General features: G+C 39.2%; 1 protein-coding gene across 1 annotated transcript in view; it reads left to right on the forward strand.

Annotated features, from left to right (window-relative positions):
* Positions 1-21,946, forward strand: part of DLGAP2 (DLG associated protein 2) — an 84,537-nt gene extending 62,591 nt beyond the window's left edge. The window contains exons 6-10 of the mRNA XM_074864711.1: positions 4,358-4,443; positions 5,678-6,093; positions 14,436-14,527; positions 18,962-19,114; positions 21,437-21,946. Coding sequence (XP_074720812.1) covers positions 4,358-4,443; positions 5,678-6,093; positions 14,436-14,527; positions 18,962-19,114; positions 21,437-21,655 — 966 coding nt within the window. The 3' untranslated portion in view covers positions 21,656-21,946. The remainder of the gene's footprint in view (positions 1-4,357; positions 4,444-5,677; positions 6,094-14,435; positions 14,528-18,961; positions 19,115-21,436) is intronic.
* The last annotated feature ends 558 nt before the right edge of the window (positions 21,947-22,504 follow it).

Below are 22,504 nucleotides of genomic sequence, written 5' to 3' on the forward strand. Positions count from 1 at the left end.
AGGCTGCTACAAAGTCTCCCCAGAGCCTTCTCTTCTCCAGGCTGAACAACCCCAACTCTCTCAGCCTGTCCTCATAAGGGAGGTGCTCCAGCCCCTGATCATCTTCATGGCCTCCTCTAGACCCTCTCCAACAGGTCCATGTCCTTCTTATATTGGGGGCCCCAGAGCTGAACACAGTACTGCAGGTGGGGTCTCATGAGAGCAGAATAAAGGCAGAGAATCCCCTCCCTTGACCTGCTGGCCACAGTTCTCTTGATGCAGCCCCAGGTCCGATTGGTTTTCTGGGCTGTGAGTGCACATTGCTGGCTCATATTCAGTTTTCCATCCACCAGTATCCCCAGATCCTTCTCCACAGGGCTGCTCTCAATCCACTCATTGCCATTTGTGCTTAGGATTGCCCTGACCCATGTGCAGGACCTTGCACTTGACCTTGTTGAACTTCATGAGGTTTGCACAGGCCCACCTCTCTAGCCTGTGAGAATCCCTCTGGATGCCATCCCTTACCACACCACTCAGCTTAGTGTCATCTGCAAACTTGCTGAGGGTGTACTCAATCCCACTGTCCCACTGTCCATGTCCCCAAGAAAGATGCTAAATAATACTGGTCCCAGTGTGGACTCCTGAGGGACACCACTCATTCCTGGTCTCCACTCAGACATTGAGTTGCACTCTTTGAGTGCAACAATACAGCCAATTCCTTATCCTCTGAGTGGTCCATCCATCAAATCCATGTCTTTCTGTTTTAGAGACAAGGATGTCATGTGGGACAGTATCAAATGCTTTCCACAAGTCCAGGTAGATGAAGTCAGTCACCCTTCCCTTATCTGTAACTCTGTCACAGAAGGCCACCAAATTTGTCAGATACGATTTGCCCTTAGTGAAGCCATGTTGGCCATCCAACATAGTCCTAGCTGTGGTCCAAAGCAATCCAGGTATACTGACTTCATCATACCATCAGCATCTTACCTGGTGTAAAGAAGCCTTAAGAACCCCGACAGGGTCAATGCCTTTTTCCATGCCTTGGGATTGCCATTCACAATCAGTTATACTGTGATTCTCCTTTACACTGCCACTAGACCTTGTCAGAAGCATTGCCACGTGAGGCTGTGCACAAAGACCCAGTCTCTTCTCCAACCTTTGACTAACTGGTCATAGCACTTTGACATTTTGTCCTGCTTCTATAAGGAGAGAGATGCAGGCTCAAAATCACCCTTACTACTTATTGTCCAAAATGTCCAGGTTGGCAGTTTTATCGATTATACTTCAAACTTCTGAGGCAGGAGGTATAAAAGGAAGTCCGTGTTCCCTCTGTCACTGCCCTGAGAGGTATTACCCTCATCACTGGGACGCTGTGAAGTTAGAGCCTGCTCAAATAGTTACCTTCCACTGTGTTCATTTTGCAGAAGATTCATCCTCTGCCTTCTGTCAGTCAGAAGTTTGTTTCTATGATTTAGGAAACAGTGCTCAGACTTTCATGCATCCTCCTGAAGAATGAATGAAACTGAATGTTCCCATAACCTGACATCAACACTACCAGATATCTGACTATCTTTGTTAAATCTGTAAGACCATAATGAAATCCACTAATATTCCTTGGTAATTGCCTGTCTTCTGCCTGTTCACTACAAAGACAATAGACTGGAAATGCTCAGGAGATCAGATTTCCTCTATCACTACCACCTACTTTAATAGCCACTGCACCTTCTCAACATAGGAAGAAATCTTGATTTTGAGATCATGGTCTTAAGCATTCCTCCAGTGTCACCTTTCAAACTGCCAAGCACTTACTGTTCTTTAATAACAGAAATTACAGTCTCCTTTGTCACTCTCTTCCTCCAATAAGTGCTTTATAGTGACTCCATCTGAGATCAAGATAATTTCTCTGGCTTTTTCACAGGTGTTACATGATGCATCAGATATGGCTTGGAAGGCCATGGTCTCTGCAACTTTAAAAAGATCTTCCAGTCTTCTTATCTCCAGAAGGAGACTAAATCCTTGATTGAAGATGTGCCCTTTGATGACATTATTTATTGTAGTTTAAACTCACCAAGTTCCTAAATTATGTCTTTTAACTCAGACTGAGTCTGATTGCTTTGGGGATGAAGCCCAATACCATAGCTCTTAACAACAGTTGAGATTTCCTGACTGCTCCAGATGTTGCTATGGATTTCTACATCAAAAAACTTCCTCCAGAAAATTTTTCCCCACCTTAGACATCATCTTCCTGCTAGCACTCATACAGGTGTACCCAAAAGCCACAGTCTAAACATTTCGTGTTATCTGCTCTTCTTCACTACCTACCGTCTTCTGTCCCTTTGAGAATAAGTTGACTTCATTCTTCAAAACATGTCTATGCATATTTGACAGAGATCTCATCACTGTAGTCAAGGCTGCAAGTGTAATTTCCCTCTCCACTGCCCCTCAGCAAGCTAGATGAGTATCTCATTCTTAGCCCAGTTAATTCATTTCTGCTCACCTGTCACTAATGAAGATGTTTTATATGCAGCTTTTCTCACATTCCCTGAAAGAGTTAAGTGAGTGCCTAGTCCCTCAATTATACTTGAACTTATTATTTAAGACTCTTTTGAACCCTTCTATGCTATAAATAATGGTGTCTATCCTGACAGATCTCTCCTGTGCTAAGAGACTGGACCTTATGGCTGTTCTACTTATAGCAGTGTTCTTTCGGCAGAGGGTGACCCTCCAAGTACAACTTAAGCTTCTCAACCATGTTGCAGCCAAGACTCACCTTAACTAGGAAACCAGCTTGCCTGTTTTTTGGTTGGTTCTTGTGTTGTTTTTTCTTCCCCAATATGCCTACCTCTGTGGTTGAGGGTTTTTTTCACTGTCAACATCAAGAGGGATCTTTCTTTTTATATTGATAACACCAAATCCTGGAGACTGTTACCAAATCTGATACCTTAGTTCTCTCAATGTTTTGCCTGTCCAAGTTAACATACACAGCTTCCATGCATTGCCAAGGTGGAAACAGACAGCAGCGCACGCTTTCTCCTAGACCTCATGCAGAATAAATGGTATGGATGGTAAATATGTCTTTCCCTGACAGTTTCCACACTGAGCTTTTGGCAAACCTGTGCCTGACACTACACTGTACAGTTATTAACATGCTGTTAACATTTACTAAAGGGTTTCTGCACTAGTTGTTTTCAAGAACATCTTCAGTACCCACACCCAGGTAAATATGAATGTGTACTGATTATTGGCTGGAATTCCCTTCCATGCAAATGTACATGGAGCTACAGTTTGAAGATGGAATCAGAAGTTACCAGCAACTGGCTTCTTCAAGTAGTCCACATGTACATTCACTTTCCACCTTCCTTCCCCCTTCCAGAAACCTGGTGGGACTGGGACTCTGCAGCTGAGATACAGCTGCAAAGGCCATTGGGCTCCTTCCAGAGGTGCCTGTGACTGCTGCAAAGGGAAAAGTTACCTTGTCTTCATCATAAGATATACACTTTGAATTCATGCATGGAGTATGCAAATTGAAAAACTGGTTGCTGATTTTTGTTTTATTTATGAAAGTATCATTCAAAATGAAAAGTCAGTTCTATTTTTTTTCTTTTTTCCTGACTCTCCCTCGATTCAGTATAATTTGCATACTGCAGCGCTCGTTATGTCTATGTCAAAGACTTGGGGGCGGTATGGTGGTGGGGAGTGTTATATAAAATCCCACAGAAACTTGCAAAAGTAATGTGGTCTCAGTTATGAAGAAAACTCTACTCTGAATATATCTCAGTAAGTGTATTTCAGATGGGAATACTATAAAAAGTGCATAAATTAGTTGCTTGATATAGCATTTTCAGGACCATGTTATTAAAAAAGGTAAGATATGGCATTCTGCTGTATCCTTCACGTCATTTAAATGGTTCTGTATTTGTCAACGCAGTTGTCAATAAAATTTCATTGCAGCATTTCTTTTTATCACTTGCAAATTTATCAGGCTACTTGAGATTTTATTTTGTTTTGTAAATCAAGGACTATAATGAGACTGTTTTATAATAATATAAAAAGAGTCTATCATTTGGATTCCTCGTTCTAAGAAAAAGCTCTTCCAGACCAAGCTTAGTCCCTGCTTCCGCTGAACTGAGTAACTGCATCTGCTTAGGTTTGAAATAGGGAATTACATAGAAGAAGAGAAGTACTTTTGCAAAGCTTTATAAAACACAGCACCAAAACTATTATACCAGGCTGAATACCTATTTAATTTATTTTACTGTTCTAGGTGTTTCTTAGCATTAAGAGAGGAAATATATAATTAATTTTGAACAAGTGCAGGTAGAAATAGGGCTGAGTTGTTGGTCCTCACTCTGCAGATGTATCTTTTGTGTTGAATTAGGTGGAAACAGCAACTGATTCAGATACTGAAAGCAGAGGCCTACGGGAATACCACTCTGTTGGAGTACAAGTAGAAGATGAAAAACGGTAATTCAAGAATGTACAAAAATCTGTAGTCTTTTATAACACAACACACATTTGTAAACAGAGTCAATAACAAACATCTGGCAAGTGCTGCCCCTAAATAATTCACAAAGCCAAATTTCTTATAGGCAAGCTGGTCATTCGGTAAAATTTTTAGATATTATTTAGCAGTTGCTTAATATTTAGTTAACTTTCCAGTTTTTAATTGGAGGGAAGGTAGTAAAAGTTTTAAATTAAAGTACTGGATTAATATAATATGTTGGCATAACAAATTCAAAAAGTTGTATATTAGAATACTCTTCCTTTGATAGGACCCCTCACACTGATCCAGGCTTTCCCAATCCACACAGAGTGATATAACAGTTAGGATGTAAACCATGGTACCTTTATCCTAAACTAGAATCAGCTTTTATGCTTGTTCAGTCCTTCTCTAGCTTTGTAAAACTGCTGGCCCATGTACTAACCCACAGTTTATCCCTGGCAGGCACTGCCTGTTAAGTACTGGACTGGGACCATTATCTCATTTCATGGCAGCTGTCAGACAGTATCTGACTGCTAATTACCTTTTACCATCATTGACTAGAAGTAATTTGAAACAATAGTCTCAGATGTGAAAAGATTTCACAAATAATGTTTGCTTCTCTATCTAACTTTTTAACATAAAGCTTTTCTAAAATGTCATTATTCGGTGGCATATCACAATAGAAAATCAACATTTAATAGCTGTCCTATGAGGCAAGTAAAAAATACCACAGTCTTAAACCTGCTGCTATTATTTTTCTTTTATTAGAGGATTCTCAACAGTCCTAACTTAGGAAATTTTCAGATTTTGTCTAATTACAATTCTTAATATTTAAATTCTTTTTATACATGTACTTTACAGACTTCTATCAGGAGATGTAACCTTGTGGTTCTGCTAGTTAGTTCCAGTTCATTTAGTAATGATACATGGTATTTTGTAGTATCACAATAAATCAATATATGCTTCCAGTGATAATTTAAATTATTTTCTTTTGTATCTTTGCACAGATCAATGATGCCACTATGCATTTTGGTTTTCCTCTCTGTTTTTACTCATTGTCTTATTTTAGTGTGTCACGCACAAAGAAAAAATATTTAACATAAAGTCCAAGGAGAAAGCCAAAATCCATTCACTGAAACATTATTCTGTGCCTCTGTATAATCACATATGTATTTATATGTCTTAGTCTCTTTTCTTTCTTCCCTCTTCACCAAGACACGGTCGATTCAAGCGCTCAAACAGTGTAACAGCAGCTGTCCAGGCTGACCTGGAACTGGAGGGTTTTCCAGGACATATCACCATGGAGGACAAGGGACTTCAGTTTGGTTCATCGTTCCAGCAGCACTCAGAGCCCAGCACGCCCACCCAATACAGCGCAGTGAGAACTGTACGGACACAGGGACTGTTCAGTTACAGAGAAGATTATAGGACCCCAGTTGACACCTCAAACCTTCCACCACCAGAACCCTGGCTAGAGCCAGCCATTGAGACAGTAGAGACTGGTCGGATGTCTCCTTGTCGACGAGACGGATCTTGGTTTATGAAGTTGCTACATACTGAAACTAAGAGAATGGAAGGATGGTGTAAAGAAATGGAAAGAGAAGCAGAAGAAAATGATCTTTCTGAAGAAAGTAAGAACATTTCCGTATCTTTTCTTATAGATGTCTACTAAAATAAGAAATTGGTTAGGATAAAGTTGTGGTCTGTAGTTTATCCTTGCTCATTTTGTAGTAACAAAGATACTATACAGAACCATTAGATGGAAGACCCCTGTCCTGCAACTGACTGTGCAACCTCCAGTTTTCCGGAGTAAAGTTTTGTAGAAGTAGTTGAGGACCCAACTGTAGAGTCAGGCACATGTTCAAAGTCTGGTATTAGAAATGGCTCAAATGGTGCAATAGCTCCATCCACAGCTCCAACTCTGACACAGTCTTCCCACTCACTTCTATGGCTCCAGTGCTTGACCCTTTGCCAGAGCACACAAGGTGGTCCTACGTGAACATTTTTTGCTGTTTTCCTGAAATCTGAGAATTTGCCTCTTATTGATGAATAGTCACTTTTAAAATGTTTTCATTCCTTTACAGGCACTTCTGCCTATCATAAGGGGTCTGTTGGAAGAACAGAAAGGAGTAGGCAAGAACAGTAGTTAAAGCACTTCTGCAGTTACACAGGCATACGCACTATTAGATAGTTCAGCTGCATTTTCTTATTATAATTTTGTCAAGAATCGTTATTATTCTCTCACATCTTGTGGACACCTTGAAAGGAGTGATGGGATAAAGTGAAAAATAATGTAGACTATTTTGGAACAAGATCCAAGACAGCACTAATGATAGTAATATATCAAAGTGGTCCTAACACGCAGTAGCCAGCTCCCCGTGATTCCCTCTGAGGTCAATTATCCTTGTTCTTCAGGCTCAGTTTTAGAAATATTTCAATCCCTGCAATCTGAATTATTGTCTCAGCTGAGATTTTCTCAGATCACAAATTAGTTCATACTGAGTTTTTTTACTAGCATCTTTTCCTGCACTCTCACGAATCTCACCATCGCCTCCAAAAACTCTTTTCTGATCATCTTCTTTCCCCCTCACTGAGCTCTTGCTATGATCTACCCTCAGGTCTTGGGCTAGGCCTGCATGGTAACTAAAGGGCAATTTCTATTTCTTGAGCTGACCTCTTCAAAAGAAAGGATGTCTACATTTTTACCTCATCATTTTTTATTTTACAGTCATATTTCTTCACTTTATTGTGCACAAGTCTGCCAAGTAACAACATAGGATTTGAGGTGGGGGAGAGCATGAGGCTGTTTTTCTTCCTTCAGCCTCCAGTGCTTTCTGGAGTGTAGGTTTTTGTCCTTATTTTCATCATGGCAGAGCTGAGCTGAGAATTTTCCCTTTGCATTGATACTGTGAAGACTTTAATACTCTCCTAGGGGCTGTTAAAGTACGAATAATAAAATATTTTGCTTTGCTTAGCCTGTGTGAGGATTTCCAACCCTTCTTTCTTAATGGTTATTTTTTTAATACTTCATTTTACTGTATACATCTTATTTTTCAGTTCTCCAAATCTTTGCACCGGTGAATACTGACATTTCTCTGCCATCATTGAGTATCCCAAAGCACCTGCTTCCAAGGTTGCCTGTTACAGATGTGGGGACATGAGTGCTTACAATCTGAACCAGAAGTTCAAAGAGCAAGACTTTAATCTCCTTAGAAAGAGTAAAATTATTAGGGAGCAAAGGGGAGAAACACACATGCAGTTAGCCCCTCTCTTCCCCTAGGAGGCTAGTGAGGACTTTGCAGGCAAGGGGTGGACTTTTCCCACCTCCTCTCTCTGCAAGCTCTTCCTCATGCACAGCCCTAATCAAATCTGCAGCCACATGAAATAAACAGTGGAAACACTCTCACGTCAGTACTCCTTCTTCACTCAGAAACACAGATAGGGAATTAGCAGTGTTATTCTCTGGAATATGAAGCTGTGTACTATGTTAGGAAAACTTGGAGGAGCTGATTTTAGCTGCCTATCTGTTCCTAGGTGCAGAACCAGCCTCCCTCCCACCATGTGAAGCTATGCTCTTGCACCCCAGAAATACTCTGAAACACCTTGCTGAATGGGGGAATGGCAATTAGGAAGATAGTTTTCAGTAAATTGTACAGAGGACATAAAAACAAATTGGACTTCAGCATTTTTTACTAATATTTGGAGTTAGTGACACCCCTTTAACCTAGAACATTTCAGTCTGAAAATGAGATGGAATATCAGGATTTTATGTTACCCTGTTTGCAGAGTGACTCTACTCTGTAAGAGAAAAAGAGCAATTCTCTGATACAGAGTTACTAAAACACAACTAAAACAGACCCTTGAAATCCCCTTTTTAAACCAACTAAAATGGGTTAATTACTTGTGTTTGGGGGAACATTTTGACCTCCATAATAGGTTAGAGAAATTATTATAGAATAGGTCTATACATATGCAAAATCAGATGTTTGTCTTCAGCTGATTGTCAAAAGTATCAACCAGACTTCTGACTTTTCATTTTGTGTGACTCATTTCAAGAGATTTTCCTCAAATAATTTCCAAATTACATTATATTTGAAATGGTATCCCTTCACCTAATATAGCTTACATCAAGTAAAAGGAACTTCTCAAATAATTACTTTCACCGAGGGAATGAGCTTCATAGCATTTTAAAATTTTAGTGTGAATAATTTTTTTCCTGTTGAGTCTTTGACATATTTTGTATCCCCAGTTTGAGCTATGGAGGTTGAAAAGTATGTATCCACAAGAATTGAAGTTTAATGATATCCCAATATGAAATGTGTCTTGACATATTTAAGCATTTAGCAGTTCCCTGAAGAAAATACATGCAAATGGGGGAGCCAGAAGCAACTAAATATGTTTTTCCATCTTCGAGCAGGAGCTACTATTCCCAAAACACTTTGCAGCAAAGTTTGCACATTCAAACTGTCATTGTTAATGTTGAATCATTCATTTTCAGCCTGGGTATATTAATTGTACCTGAAGACCAAATATAGCTTTGCATCTCATAGGAGAAGGCTGTCTTTATCAGATCATTTCTATTTAGTTTTAATCATGGGAAGAGTTAAAATAGAACTGCATTTTAGAAAACAACTTCATTTTCTGCATTTACACAATAGCCCTGAGATCACAGACTGCTGTCTGATTGCTGTATTGATTTTTTCTTTCACTGTAGCTTTTCTCCCATAATGTTGTTTTAAGAACCTCACTCACCAGGTCTTAGAAAAGGAGAAGATAATCATTGCAGCAAAAATAACCTCTCTTTCTTTTCACAGAATTTGTTTATTTGGTCAGTTGCCATCAGTTGTGTTTTGGAGTCTCTGTAAAGTTCATATGGTTTGTGGGGGCAGTTATCTGTGTTCTTAGTGTTTATTATAACATATATAGATATATATATATGTGGCTGTAACTGTTCCCAGGGTAAGTCATCTGATCATTTGCACTAGCAGGGTGCCTTCAAACAAAAATATGTGTTTCTCAAGGGTGCTGACTGGAGTTTCAGTTTTACACCCTGAAAATTGTGTTTGGCTGTGACTGGTGTGTAGGTGATGACAAGAAAAACACTCTCAGTTGTCACAAAGCTATTGAAAACTAGGAGGGCCAGGACTGTGCTGCCCGTGAGCTCTGTGATGGGAGCAGAGAGACTGGCACAGGGAGGGGGAGAGTAGGCGAGCCCAGTGGGGAGCCACAGTCCCTGCCCACAGCTTGTAGGCAAGGACTGGCAGAGGGAAGCAGAAGACATCCCGGGCTTCTGAATGCTACATGTTTGGCCACTGAAATATTTCAATACACAAGTCGAATGGAGAACAGCCACAAAGAGTTTACTCTCATATAGAAGTCCTAAGACAGGTGCAAAAAAATTAGCTGTAGTATAAGCTATGCCAGCAGATGGTTGTTTTGCTGGTATCTTCTGCATTGTGGTTAGGAGGTCTGCTGGCATAGCTACATAGTAAAGTGCTCTCTAATGAAAAAAAAGGTATTAGAGAGTGAGAGCTCAAAATATCACTTTTCTCTCCCCCTACCCCTTCATTCCATGGATGTTGGATTTTTCCTTGCTAATCCTCTGGCTGATATTTCCACAGTACTGCAAGGGTTTTACTAACACGGCCGAATAGTAACAGAAAACATAGAGTTAAATCTCCCATACTTTGGGGGAAAAAAAAAAATGCAACCAATTTATTTTAGTATATTCAACAATTAATCATCCATAAAAGCTTTTTTAGGTGTTTGACCAAATATGGGTTATCCTTTATTCAAAGAGAAATTACTGACATAATTTCCTAATGCTTTTCACAAACCTATCCTTCAGGAAATATTGAAATTTACATTTGGAGTGTTGTGAATGACTACAGAATGTCTTAACTGCCCTGAAACAGTCTTTAAAGTCAATAAAATACAGTCCCATAGTGTGGAATCTAAGAATTCCTCCTGGAATTTGTATTGTTCTGCTCAAATTTTCTCCTCTTTGAACTCAGCTCCATTGAGGTAAAAAGCAAATTTGCCGTGAGTCCCACTTGGTGCACAAAGATCCCATTGCCCTGTCTACCGTTCAGAGCACTACCAACTGGTAGCTGTGTTGTCCTAAAATGTCATCTCACTCTGAACATTATACATTTATTATTACACCTACCTGCTGAGTTGATAGTGAAAAAGACATATATTTCTGAAGATTACTAATTGTAGGTTTAGAGATTAGACAAATATCATGTCCTGCTTTGAGTTAGGAGGATGAACTAAATGCCAGTTTCAATATTTTTTCCAGGCATATTTTCGCAGATTGTTTGTATAGCAATTTATTTACAAATATAGAAAAAAAAAAGTAACAATCAAATTGAATGAATATTTCAATTAATATGCATCTTTTAAATAAACAGTAATTAATACCAGCGGCAGATTTATTGTTAGTAGTTTCTCACTGCTGATGCAATAGTGGCACAACTGAGCAAAACTTTTAACCTGTCAAGAATAGAGTTTCAGCATCTGACTATAACCTTTGTTTCATCAGTATAGATCTAACTTTCCCCCCTCTATATTTGTGCTATGAAACCGTTTTTAATTACAAGACTTTGTAGCATTTCTCAAGCAATACAACACATATATATTACTTGCAATTTTGTAATATGTTTATTGCAGGGGAAAAGACACCATTGTGTTAATTATGCATGTTGTACACAGGCAATTTACACAATCTCTATCCAGGGTATAAATCCTGACTCTGCTCCTACTGCAGTCATGGTCAGAGTTTTGTATGTCGTCAGAGTAGAAGCCATACAGGATCACACAACAAAAATGGAGTGCTTCATACACTTCAGGGAGCAGAATTAAGGTTGTGTGACTCTTTCGTGATATTCAAGTAAATATAACATTATCTTAATGAAGGGAGGTATATGAATTATAAGAAATTACATATATTTATGTGTGTTGGTAGATTTTATCATCATTTATTTACAAGCAAAATCTTCTAGGCATCACCAAACATCTCGATCTCTCCAGTCTCTAACATTCATCATTCTTTCATGGAGATAATCAATCTGCACTCATCAGAATAATTCCCCAATGCATGAAATTAATAACAAGGCTTTGGCTGTCTATTAATATTGTGCTAAAGATTATGAGTTGAAGTGTTTTAATAATTTAATTACAGCACAGCAGAGTAGCATGAATATGAGAGATTTTAACTTCTATGTTTTATTATGTCTGATTTACTTGTTGAAACAGAAATAGAGTTAGAACTTTAGTAAATAGTAGGGCTGTAATTATACATGTGTATTCACCACTGTGACTCAGTGACACATGCAAGTAGCCCAGAACCACTGTCTTTCTTACACCCCCAACGGATATGTATATCACACCAAAATGCTGTGTTGCCAGTGCTGAAGTCTTGTCTGGTCTGACTGGGCTTTAAATCACCAATGCTTGTTGACATGATCCTTCAGGATAACAAAGATAAAACAAACGTTTATTTAATATGAGGGTTGGGGTAACTGTGAGATTCACTAGAAAATATCATTCATGTATAGTCTGTCAAGGTCTACATTTCTGCAGTAGGGCTAAAGCCAGTGCCTCTTACTCAGCCTATGTATTTGAGCTATGAACTCTAAAATTCAGCAGAGGAAACTAAAACTGAACTTTACTTACTATGAGACAGGTACTATGATCATCAGCCTACAGAATCATCCTCATTCTCTTTCTGCCCAGTGAATAGTTGAACGTAGCATTGAACAGGCGATGTGAGGGACCTGCTACAGCACAATTCCCTATCCTGGCAAAGAAAAGACTCTGACCCCATGTTGGGAGTTTGTCTTATGTCCTGAGCTACAGAGCACTGAGGGAAAAGGAGGATACCAGGCTGTTTGTCACTTAAGTCTTTGCCTTTATTAAAAATGCTGGAAACCAAATTAAAGCAATTTGTTTCAGATTAAATGAAACATTCCTTTTTTATTTAGGTTTTTGTATGATTGTTCAGGTTTTAACACCCAAAACATTACTATCCATATGCCAATAACTCCACAGAGGAAAGTGAGGGGTTTGGTGATCAAAAACCCCAAACCAATTAAAATGTTTTATTTCATTTGGCCAACAAAACAAAAACAAAACCCCAGTGAATTACTCATGCAGCCCTGAACTACTTAACCCTTTCACAAATGAGTGCCACACAGGACTGATGAATTATGCATATTGCTGTTTAATTTAGTGTTGTGGCGCAGCTGTACTGTTTGTCTAACAGAAAATGGAATAGAGTTTGAGAACTACAGCTCTACATATTAACGCATGCTTTTAAAGTTACAGAGTTTGTAAGCTTCCACAGAACTGGAGTCTAAAACTTCCAAATTATCTCTTGCTGCTACTTGTGGTTAAGCAGATGTTTCACTTGTCTGGAGAAAACAGAATTAAAATGTAATACCTACTACCAAAATAATTCTGTTTTCACATGCCATTCAGTCCCTTCCTATACTTATTCTAAATAGCAACAAAGTATTAAGCCCTGCCAGAGTTTAATGTTTTCTATATCACAGGCTGCAGATCAGTTCTGCTGTACTATTGTGGCTTAATTCCACCCTCTGCACCCTGTTTAAATTATCAATTTTGTTTCTTCAAAATTAATTTCAAAATGTCAGAGACATTCCTGTCTCACCCCTGCCCCTACCTCTCTCTATCTTTACCCTAAACATTATTTAAAGACCTGGAAGTTCTTTGGATAAAACCAATTTTCTGCAGCTTATAATGCTTTTTAAAGAGTTGCTTTTTCAGCATAGAAATGGATGTGGAGGAAAGGAAGTGTAAGAAAGGATGTGTAGGAAGGAGGTGTAGGAAAGTGTATTGCTACCTACCAAAGTATGGTATTTATCCCAGCAAATGTGGGAGTCCAGGAGTTAGTTTCCTAGGGATAAGCCAGTCCCCTTAGGCATTTGTCAACAGAAAGAAATAGGCATCTCCAGGAAGAGATTCAGTTCATCTAAAAATAAGTGCTTAACATGGCTGAGCTGAAGAGCTCAGATTACTGATTATAGAGCACGCAGAAATTTTGATTTAGAGATGAGTCTTGGAAGCAAAGTCAAGTAAAATGAATTTGGTCCCTTTCCCTAGTGCTTATACACACTGTAAATGGCAAGTACACTGACAGTGGGGAAGGCCCAATAAAACATGTGGGCTGATCACAATTCAGCAAAGTCCTGGAGCACCCGCTTGTGCCCCACTTTGTCTGAAGCTCCTGTGCTTAGGACTTTCTGTATTTTCCTGCTTAGGCAACCTATAACTCCTAATGGGGAGATAAGACATGTCTCAGAGACGTGATTCCTCTGAGGATCTCATCCTTATGGTAGGAGTATCTTATGTTATAGTTTAATGTATTAACCTTAACCGCAGAAGAGGCAGGATAAAGAGTGCTCACCCAGGGATCATCCACACAAGTGAGTGGTCATCTGTAATTGCAGAACCAGAAGATATTATGTGAGGTACATGTAGAGCTCCCATTGACATCAGAGGGAACAGGCATCTAACTGGTTCTTGGGGCAAGGCTATTTCAACAATTTTCAATTTATATGAGCAAATGTGAAGGGGGAGGGGGGGGGGGGGGGGGGAGTATCATCTAGTTTGAAATTTAAGATTGTTCTCAAAAACATAGGTATGTATGTCCACTTCAGGAAGCTGTTTGTGATCTTTTCTTTTTTTCTACTTCCTTAGGCAAATACAGTCTTAGCTGTTCTGAGTTATTAATATATCATTTGTTATTGCTAAAGGGTAAGATGCCACAGAGCTTTCCTATATCCTGATCTTTTTCAAAAATATTTTATGTATATAATCACAAGAAATAAAACCAAATATTTACTTCCCTTATAAAATAAACAGTAATTTCAGCTACATATTTTTTGAGCTCAATTTTGCATTTACTGCCAAAAGACATCTATTGGTAATAACACGTCTGTATGTTTAGTCCTAGGTAAGATCCGAAGTGCTGTTGGAAGTGCTCAGCTCCTCATGTCTCAGAAATTCCAGCAATTTTATTGGCTTTGTCAGCAAAATCTGGTAAGTCACCATATCTGGTCATTCCTGAAGAGGTTGAGGCTATTGATCCATAGATATTCCACAAAACATAACTTTAAATTTTAGAATTTAATATTTTTACTTCAAAGGCAACAACAAAAACAAGTGTAGTGTACCCAAAGAGTAGCATTCTGAAATGTCATTTTTAAGTCTCACATTTTGTCTTACTGCTCCTTTTTCTTTTTAACTTAATCCTTAAGTATGGCGTTAGTACATTTTTTTGTCAAAGCAAACATGTAATTTCAGTGATTTCAGTCTGGCTGTGTTTTGTCTTCTTTTTCTGTCTTTATTAAAGAAAAAAAATGAGAAGGGAACAAATGCAAGTTTTCTGAGACATAATATTATGGCTTATTTTTGTAATACCCTAAAATAGTAACTATATTTCTGGTAAGAAAGGAGAAATTTTTTACATTACAGTAAGTGGAGAATAGTAAAATAGCAGAATAGTGGAGAATACGTGATCCAGCTTTCTACCTACCTGAAAATAGGACTGCTCTTGGAAATGGAAATATACATAATGTTCCTAAAATTGAGTTTCATAATTTGCATTGCCAATTATATATAAGATGTCCTAGGGCTAAAGGAACAGATGCAATATATTACCTATGAGAGTTACTGCTATTGTTCTGGAAGTTCATTATAGACTAATTCAATTCTAAATGTTATCTTCATTAATATGACAGCAGCCATCAGTGATACAAACGCTGTGGCAAGATGGTACTAATCAACAGAAGAACATAATTCTTGTAGCTACAGTTAGTGGTAGAACACCTTTCTTTGGCTCACTCGAAAATCAAGTGTAACTTTCACCTTTCGACTGCCCTTACACCTCATATATCAAAAGTGATGAATTCGGTTGCATGCATGACAGCAGACATGACCTATATGTCTGGTTAGATACATTTCTTTATTTTTTAGTATTTGCCACATAAGTTTCTAAGGCAAGCCATTAATTCTGCAGAGACCTACTTGCTACTTTCCATCCATAAAGTTAAACATCCAGAATTTCTGAAACTGCAATCAAATATTACTGAGAAAGTCATGCCAAAAATGTCCTACCTTCTGATAGAAAATGCTAAGATACATGGTCCTCATTAGGAAAGAATCCAATTATCCACTTCAAAGACTCTGTCAAAACAAGAATTTTAATAGCTGTTACAGAATGACAGAGGAAATATGCAAAGTCAGGCAAGCAGGAGATGACCACATTTGTAGTATCAAATACATCATGTGTACTCCCTATCTAGTCATTTGTTTCGTAGTGAAAGGAGAAAATCATCAATGTCTAAAAGTTTCTTACTGCAAATTTGAAAGTGCTCTCCATTACCTGATTGATTAAGCTATGCAAACTAAGATTTGGAGAGCCACTTCATTTATCCTCAAGCGGGTCCAGCACTTGTGCTTGAGAGCATTACTGTAATAACAAGCACAGCTCCTGCTCAGCACAGCCGTCAGCTGTTTGGAAGTGTGAACAATTCATTACTGCAAAAGCAATAGGAGCACAAGGAGAAATCTGCAGCTTTGCAGACACCACGACCAAAAAAACTGTCAAGATTTTATTTCTCTCCTTCTTATTTGGAGAATAAACCTTTGAACTTCATAACAGCAGCTTTATCCCACCCTGAAGACTTAGGCTCTGAATATTCTTCAGCTTCATTAAATCAGCAATGGGCTCTGCAGAAAGCAGCAACTGCAGAACTGGACTTTTACCTCATTCATGTTTTGAGGCTTTTCTTCCTATGCCTAACGATAGCGTTTGTTGCTAAATAGTCACTTAGTGCATATCCACAGCAGGCTTTCCATATGCTCTTAAGGCAGCATCTTGGTGCCCCATGGGAATGCTGCCAGATAGCAGCCAGTTAGTGCGTTCCCCCACTCAAAAACATATAGCACTTACAGGGCTACCACATGGCAGTTTTTCTAACAGTGTTCAACAGCAATAAGCATAAATGTAGGACAAAGAACAATGGCATTTACTTCTGCCAATTCAAAATGCAGCAAGGGTTTTGGAAGAGCAATATACTTAAACTGAAATTTAACTAGGAAATTCACCTATCTCCTATGGACTTTTCTAAAGGGTTGGGGGAACTTTAAGGGACACATTTGATTATACTCTGGGTTGAGATCTCTTATCAAAGACTCTCACTTAGGATAAATTCATAAAAATATAAGCTTCAATGAAGTTTTTTTTAAGAATCTGGCTGGCTATCTCCTACAGTGTACCGTTCCCACTAACTGCTAGAAAAAAGCCATCACTGATTAATAACTACTTCCTTCTGCATTATTCACATTATCTCTTGCAACACCCTGTTTTTTCTTTGAAGTGTCCTCCTCCATACTCTCTAGTCAGCATAGATCCTACTCAGCTTGTGAGATGATCGCTCAGTATGTCATGGTTGCAGGCAAAAACAGAGCAGCTCAAACACCGGCTAGGTACTTTTTGCATGTTTTAAGGCTTCCTTCAGGAGGCCTGCAGAGCTGAATTCCAAATAAGATACAAATAAATGAGCAGCTTCTGAGAAGAAACAGGTTTAAGCCAATCTTTTCAAAACTTAGGTCTAATAGCAATCCTTTGTGCCAACATTTATTTGTGGACTATGGATCTGTAAGTGATAGCAGCGGGAGGCAGCCCTCTTGTGTCCAGCCAATGCACCGCACACTCCGCTGAAAGCAGCCGCACTGAAGGCTGCCATCTTCCCAAACATGATGACCGATGGGGTGCACAAAGGTACAGAAGAGCAATTAGCCTTGATTCAGTGGGCAGTGGCATTTCAATGACTAGCATCAATTTATGGCTGTTTAGAGGGAACAGTTTCTCTTCTCCCCAGAGAAACTGGGGAGAGGGACTGAGGAGACCAGGCTGGAGAGAACAGATTGCAATATAAGATATATTGCTGTGGGACTGTCCTGACAAATTTCACACAAGGAGTTGGTTCCTGAAGCCTGAGATTTTGATCTCTGTAGAGTAACTAATACCACTGACATAAATTGGTTTGAAATAAATTGGGATCTACCCGGTCAAGTAGTTTTCAGTGAACACTAATCTGGGCTTGTATCATGATTCCCAGAAGTCTGTTATAATCTATACGGCCGGTTCTGTTAAGTCCCCAAAGCTCCCTATGAAAAGGAGACTTTCTTCTAGTGAAGAAAACTTCCAAGTGGATAGACTTTTAGGCTGGTTCTTGGTCCAGATTCCCAAAGGGGTTTAGGTATGGGTGACACTGCATGTTGTCATGCCCAGCTCTCACATTCAGCTCCCATAGTGGCATCTGCAAACCCAAGTTCGAGTAGCAATTCCTAGTTTAAGACCCCTAGAAATGTGCAATTCAAGGGACGAATTAAATAGAAATGCTGACTTATGTCCCAGATTTTAGGCAACTATGTGGGGATGTGTTTAATATCTAAAATGCCTTTGTCCACTAGATTTGTAAAAATGGGGCACAAAGCCTTTCTTCAGAAACAATACCAGTGTTTCTAACATAGTAAACTAGTCATTACAGCTTTTGCCAAGGAAGGGGGAGATCCAGAGTCCCTTTGGCCTGGTTTTGACTACACCTCTTCCAGCTCCATTCTGTAGACCATTTTAATGGCTTCCTCCTGCCCTGGAAGGGAAGAGACCTTTCTCCATCATCTTCACAGAGTTGTTTACCAATTAAGCCCAGTTTCATTGCGGTGACAAAGCTGTCTTCTTGAACTAGTACCAATGCTCATAGAGCATAGGGTTAAGAGTCTGCATACCACCTTCTAACGTAAGTTGTATCCAGCACTGACATCAGATGAATAGTCAAATGGAGGGTCATCTTAATAATTGGTACCACCAATGTTTGCTCCATTAAGTCCTGTGCACATAGCACCACTTAATTAAGTACCTGGGAGTAGTGCTTTCCTAGTTTCTGAGTGTGATTCGACTCCCTGGAGAACAAAATCCTACTATCCCCATCAAAAGTGTATACCTTATGTATACATTTGAAAATGCAAAACAACGTAAACATCAAATTCAGCATAAGTTGACAACATCTTAGTGATGTTGTTTTGCCTTCTAATCAGCTATCGTGAATGTAATTATTAACCATAAAGACTTCAAGCTGGCTAGAATATGAACTATATTCTCCTTCCCTTTAATAACATCAGGCAGAGGCTGTTTGTTTCTTTATAGAAATGCAGGTCAGCACAGCATGTGATGCTAAGGAACTTCTCATGCCACACAGATTCAGGAAGGCTCGCGTATGACATCCAACTCATTCATGTTTGGGTTGTGTAGGAGGCAAAACTTTCCAGTCACAGCTCCCAGCTGTAAAGCACGCATAGCCTTAGCAGCACTGCAGCAATGTAATCTGGCGTGCTGCCTTTCCCACCTCAAAGCACGTTGTTTAAAGCCTCCTAGTCTATTCATATTCTCTCCTTTGTTCATGACAGGACCCGAGTGCCATGCCGAGACCAACTTCCCAGGACCTAGCAGGTTTCTGGGACTTATTGCAGCTCTCAATTGAAGACGTCAGCATGAAGTTTGATGAACTGCACCAGTTGAAACTCAATGAATGGAAAATAATAGAATCACCTGAAAGGAAGGTAAGCAGACCATGGACAATACCATTTACTCCCCGTTGTAGTCCTGCAGTCGCCTTGTGTTAAATACAATAGTGAAACTCGATAGGTTTCTAACCCTAGAAAGTATCTAATTGGCATGGCCCAATTTATACGCAGAAATCTTCATCAGATGTGTGTTTTTTCTTTTTAACAATGTTGAGCTGAATTGTATAACAAATAAAATGGATTTTAAGTTAGTCCACTCCGAAGCACTTTTGTTCAAATTATTTGGATTCACATTCTAGAGGCTAGAACTGAAATATGTTCTGATTAATTCAGACTGAGCCCATGAATTCAGTCAAGGTAAACTCAGCACTCTGCTACATTTGGGGCAGCTCAAACCTGAGCACTACAGTGTTTAATCCTGCTCACACAACACAACTGATACTAGAACAAGAGTGAGATAAAAGCATGTGGCGAATCATAGTGCAGGTCAGACTAAAGCTTGGCCCACAAAAGTCTGGGGGACAAAGAGTACTTCTGGCAAACTGCCTGCACATCTGCCCTGCAAGTCCACCACCTGGGAGGCACCCCAGCCACGATGCTTACAAACCAAAGGTGGCAAATTGCCCACAAAAGCAGTGTAATTCTAAAACTGCCTTTCCCATTGATAGAGCTCCATCCCTCACTTTAATTACCTCACTATCCTTGCTGATTATTGTATCAGTCAGATGAAGACAGCATTTGGTGTGAGTCAGTACTGTTGGCCTCAGGTGAATACTTGTTTGGTTTGGGAGGAATTAGGAGGCATTTTGACAACTCTTTCATTTCTTCATGCTCCTCTTGGATTTTAATTTTCAGCCAACTGGTTGGTGGATGGTGAGTTTGCAACTCTTGCTTACTAGTGACAACTGGAAGTAAGAAATTATTATAGTGACAGCAACAGTGATGTTCCTAAGAGAGAAATAACTAAAAGTTAAAAAAAAAAAAAAAAAGATGGGACAACAGGAATGGAGCCCTTATGTTCCTGGCTGAAAACAGGAAATAGAGAAAATAAAGACTGGAAGAGCTGATTGTCATGGGGAACAGCAGCTTAGGCTGCTGCACTGTTCCTGTTGAATTGAGAACGTAGAACTATGTTCTTAAATAACCTTAGTTATTTAGTCTTGGCTAATGCATTTTGGTAGTAGACTCAGAATTTGTTTTTTAAAAAAAGACCAAACAATTAAAAGTCTGTAAACCATAGGTGCATCAATTCAATTTTTATACTATTTGAATCCTGCTGTGCATCAAATTAACTGTGTTCTCCATAAGGAACAGCCCATACTCTGGACTATTACTATTACTTTCCGAAGTGAGAAATCAGAAAGACTGATCATAATACTATTAATATGAAGTTGTGGAGTCTCTGTCTTTGGGGAGATTCAGTCCAGTATTAAATATGATGTTGAAAAACCTGCTTTAACTTCAAAGTTTCATCTAATTTCAAGTGAGCTTTGAATGGTGGTTGTACAAGATCACCTCCAGAGGCCCCTTCCAACCTACACTGTTGTATGATTCCATGATTCTACATTATCTTTTTAAGGCCCTTATATGTTATTTCACAGACTCTAAATGGAGTAAAATATCAATTTCATACTTCAAAACAATTCTTGATTTAAAACCTGGAGAGCAATTTACAGCTACTTTGGTACAAAAATCTACTGACTCTCACTTTATAATTTGATAATTCTTCAATATAATTTTCTTTAAAATGGTCCAGGCTGGCAAGCGGAACAATTAGCCCTATGTTCTCTCTCTGGCTGGTGCTTGCATGTTTCCATTTAGCAATTCATGGAGGAGACTAAACTAATAGACATATATACACAGCTGCTATCTCATATCCAGCTGAGGCTAAACTCGGTACGATTAATTTAATTAAAAATCCTGTCCTGCTAATCTTAGACAGTCTTTTCACTTGATCAGACTACACAGATGCGCTGAATTCTTATTGGAGAGCCAGTGTGTGTTCCTGTTTATAATGAATGTAATAATGTGTCAACTAAAATTAAACAAATTAATATGAAAGTGAGGTACGCAGCTTGCATGTGCAGGATACCTGCAAGGACAGTAGAAGGAAGCGTAGACTTTTTTAAGGCATAAGACTGCAGAATTTGTAATGGTTGCTGGAACAACAGGGTTTTGTCAGTGTCCCTAGTGTGGATAGCTGTTCATGTAATCCATTAGTCAGCTGATTGGAGAGCACAAATTGAGCATGCTTGATGTATGTAACCAGTATTTTGCATTTCATGTCTTCGATTTGCATGCTCTGCTAATGGTACCTTCCACACACAGTTCACCCTCAGTTTTAATACCCTATTGCAGGAAGAAAGAAAGGTTCCTCCTCCTGTACCAAAGAAGCCCCCAAAAGGAAAATTCCCTATCACAAGAGAAAAATCTCTGGACCTACCCGACAGACAGCGACAAGAAGCTAGAAGACGGCTAATGGCTGCCAAGAGAGCAGCCTCTTTCCGGCAGAATTCAGCCACAGAGCGTGCAGACAGCATCGAGATATATATACCAGAGGCTCAAACCCGGCTTTAAAGACAGAATGCTGCAGAGTTCCTTTTTTAAACAAAATGCTTGTACAGTTTGTCACTTACCTGGTAATTTTTGTCTCATTCTCTCCACTAAATATGCCCTTGCTGTTGTGTTCTTTGTGCCATAAGCACAGTGGAATGCTTTTGATTTCCTCAGAATTTGCTGAGCTCACCGCAAGAACGACTTCTTTTTGTATTTATTGTCTGACTTACAATCAGCTACAATGGATAGGGCTTGTCGAGACCTGACTTATCCAATATATTCTCAGAGGACAACAAGAAACACCTCTTGAGATGGAACCCAGCTTACTTTTTTGTTATTTATATTTTTATAAAATGTGTGATAATTAGGGATAAGAATAACAAACTATAAATGGGTGCATCTCACCATTCACTAGAGGCATTAGCTAATCCAAGTAGAAGGTGCTACAAATGTAAAGAGCAGGAAAGAAAGAACCCATTTATCTCTCTGACCTCCAGTTTCTTTTCCTAGAACCCAGCTAACATATTTACCCATGTGCTCTGCCACTCTTCTCATCTTTGTTACTGCAAAATAACATTAGGCCTCTCATGTCATGTCAAGTTTCTGGAGATGAACAGGGATATCCAGCCACTAAAACTCCAAAGTTCATCAGAAACCAAGAAGCATACAAGTCTGGTGGTGGTGGTGGGAATGCCCACTGAGAAACGTTTGCTGTTAGCAGTATAACGACACTCTGAAACCTAAGCAAAATTATAATGCAAGAGGACTTGAGTGATGGGTGAAAGGAAAACGGAAGCCTTAAAAAGTTAGATCTTCTGTAGCAAGATGTGTAAAGAAAAAGTTATACTCGCTCCTTTGGAACACTCATTG

Source organism: Strix uralensis, chromosome 3 (genome assembly GCF_047716275.1).
Source record: "Strix uralensis isolate ZFMK-TIS-50842 chromosome 3, bStrUra1, whole genome shotgun sequence".
NCBI lineage: Eukaryota > Metazoa > Chordata > Aves > Strigiformes > Strigidae > Strix > Strix uralensis.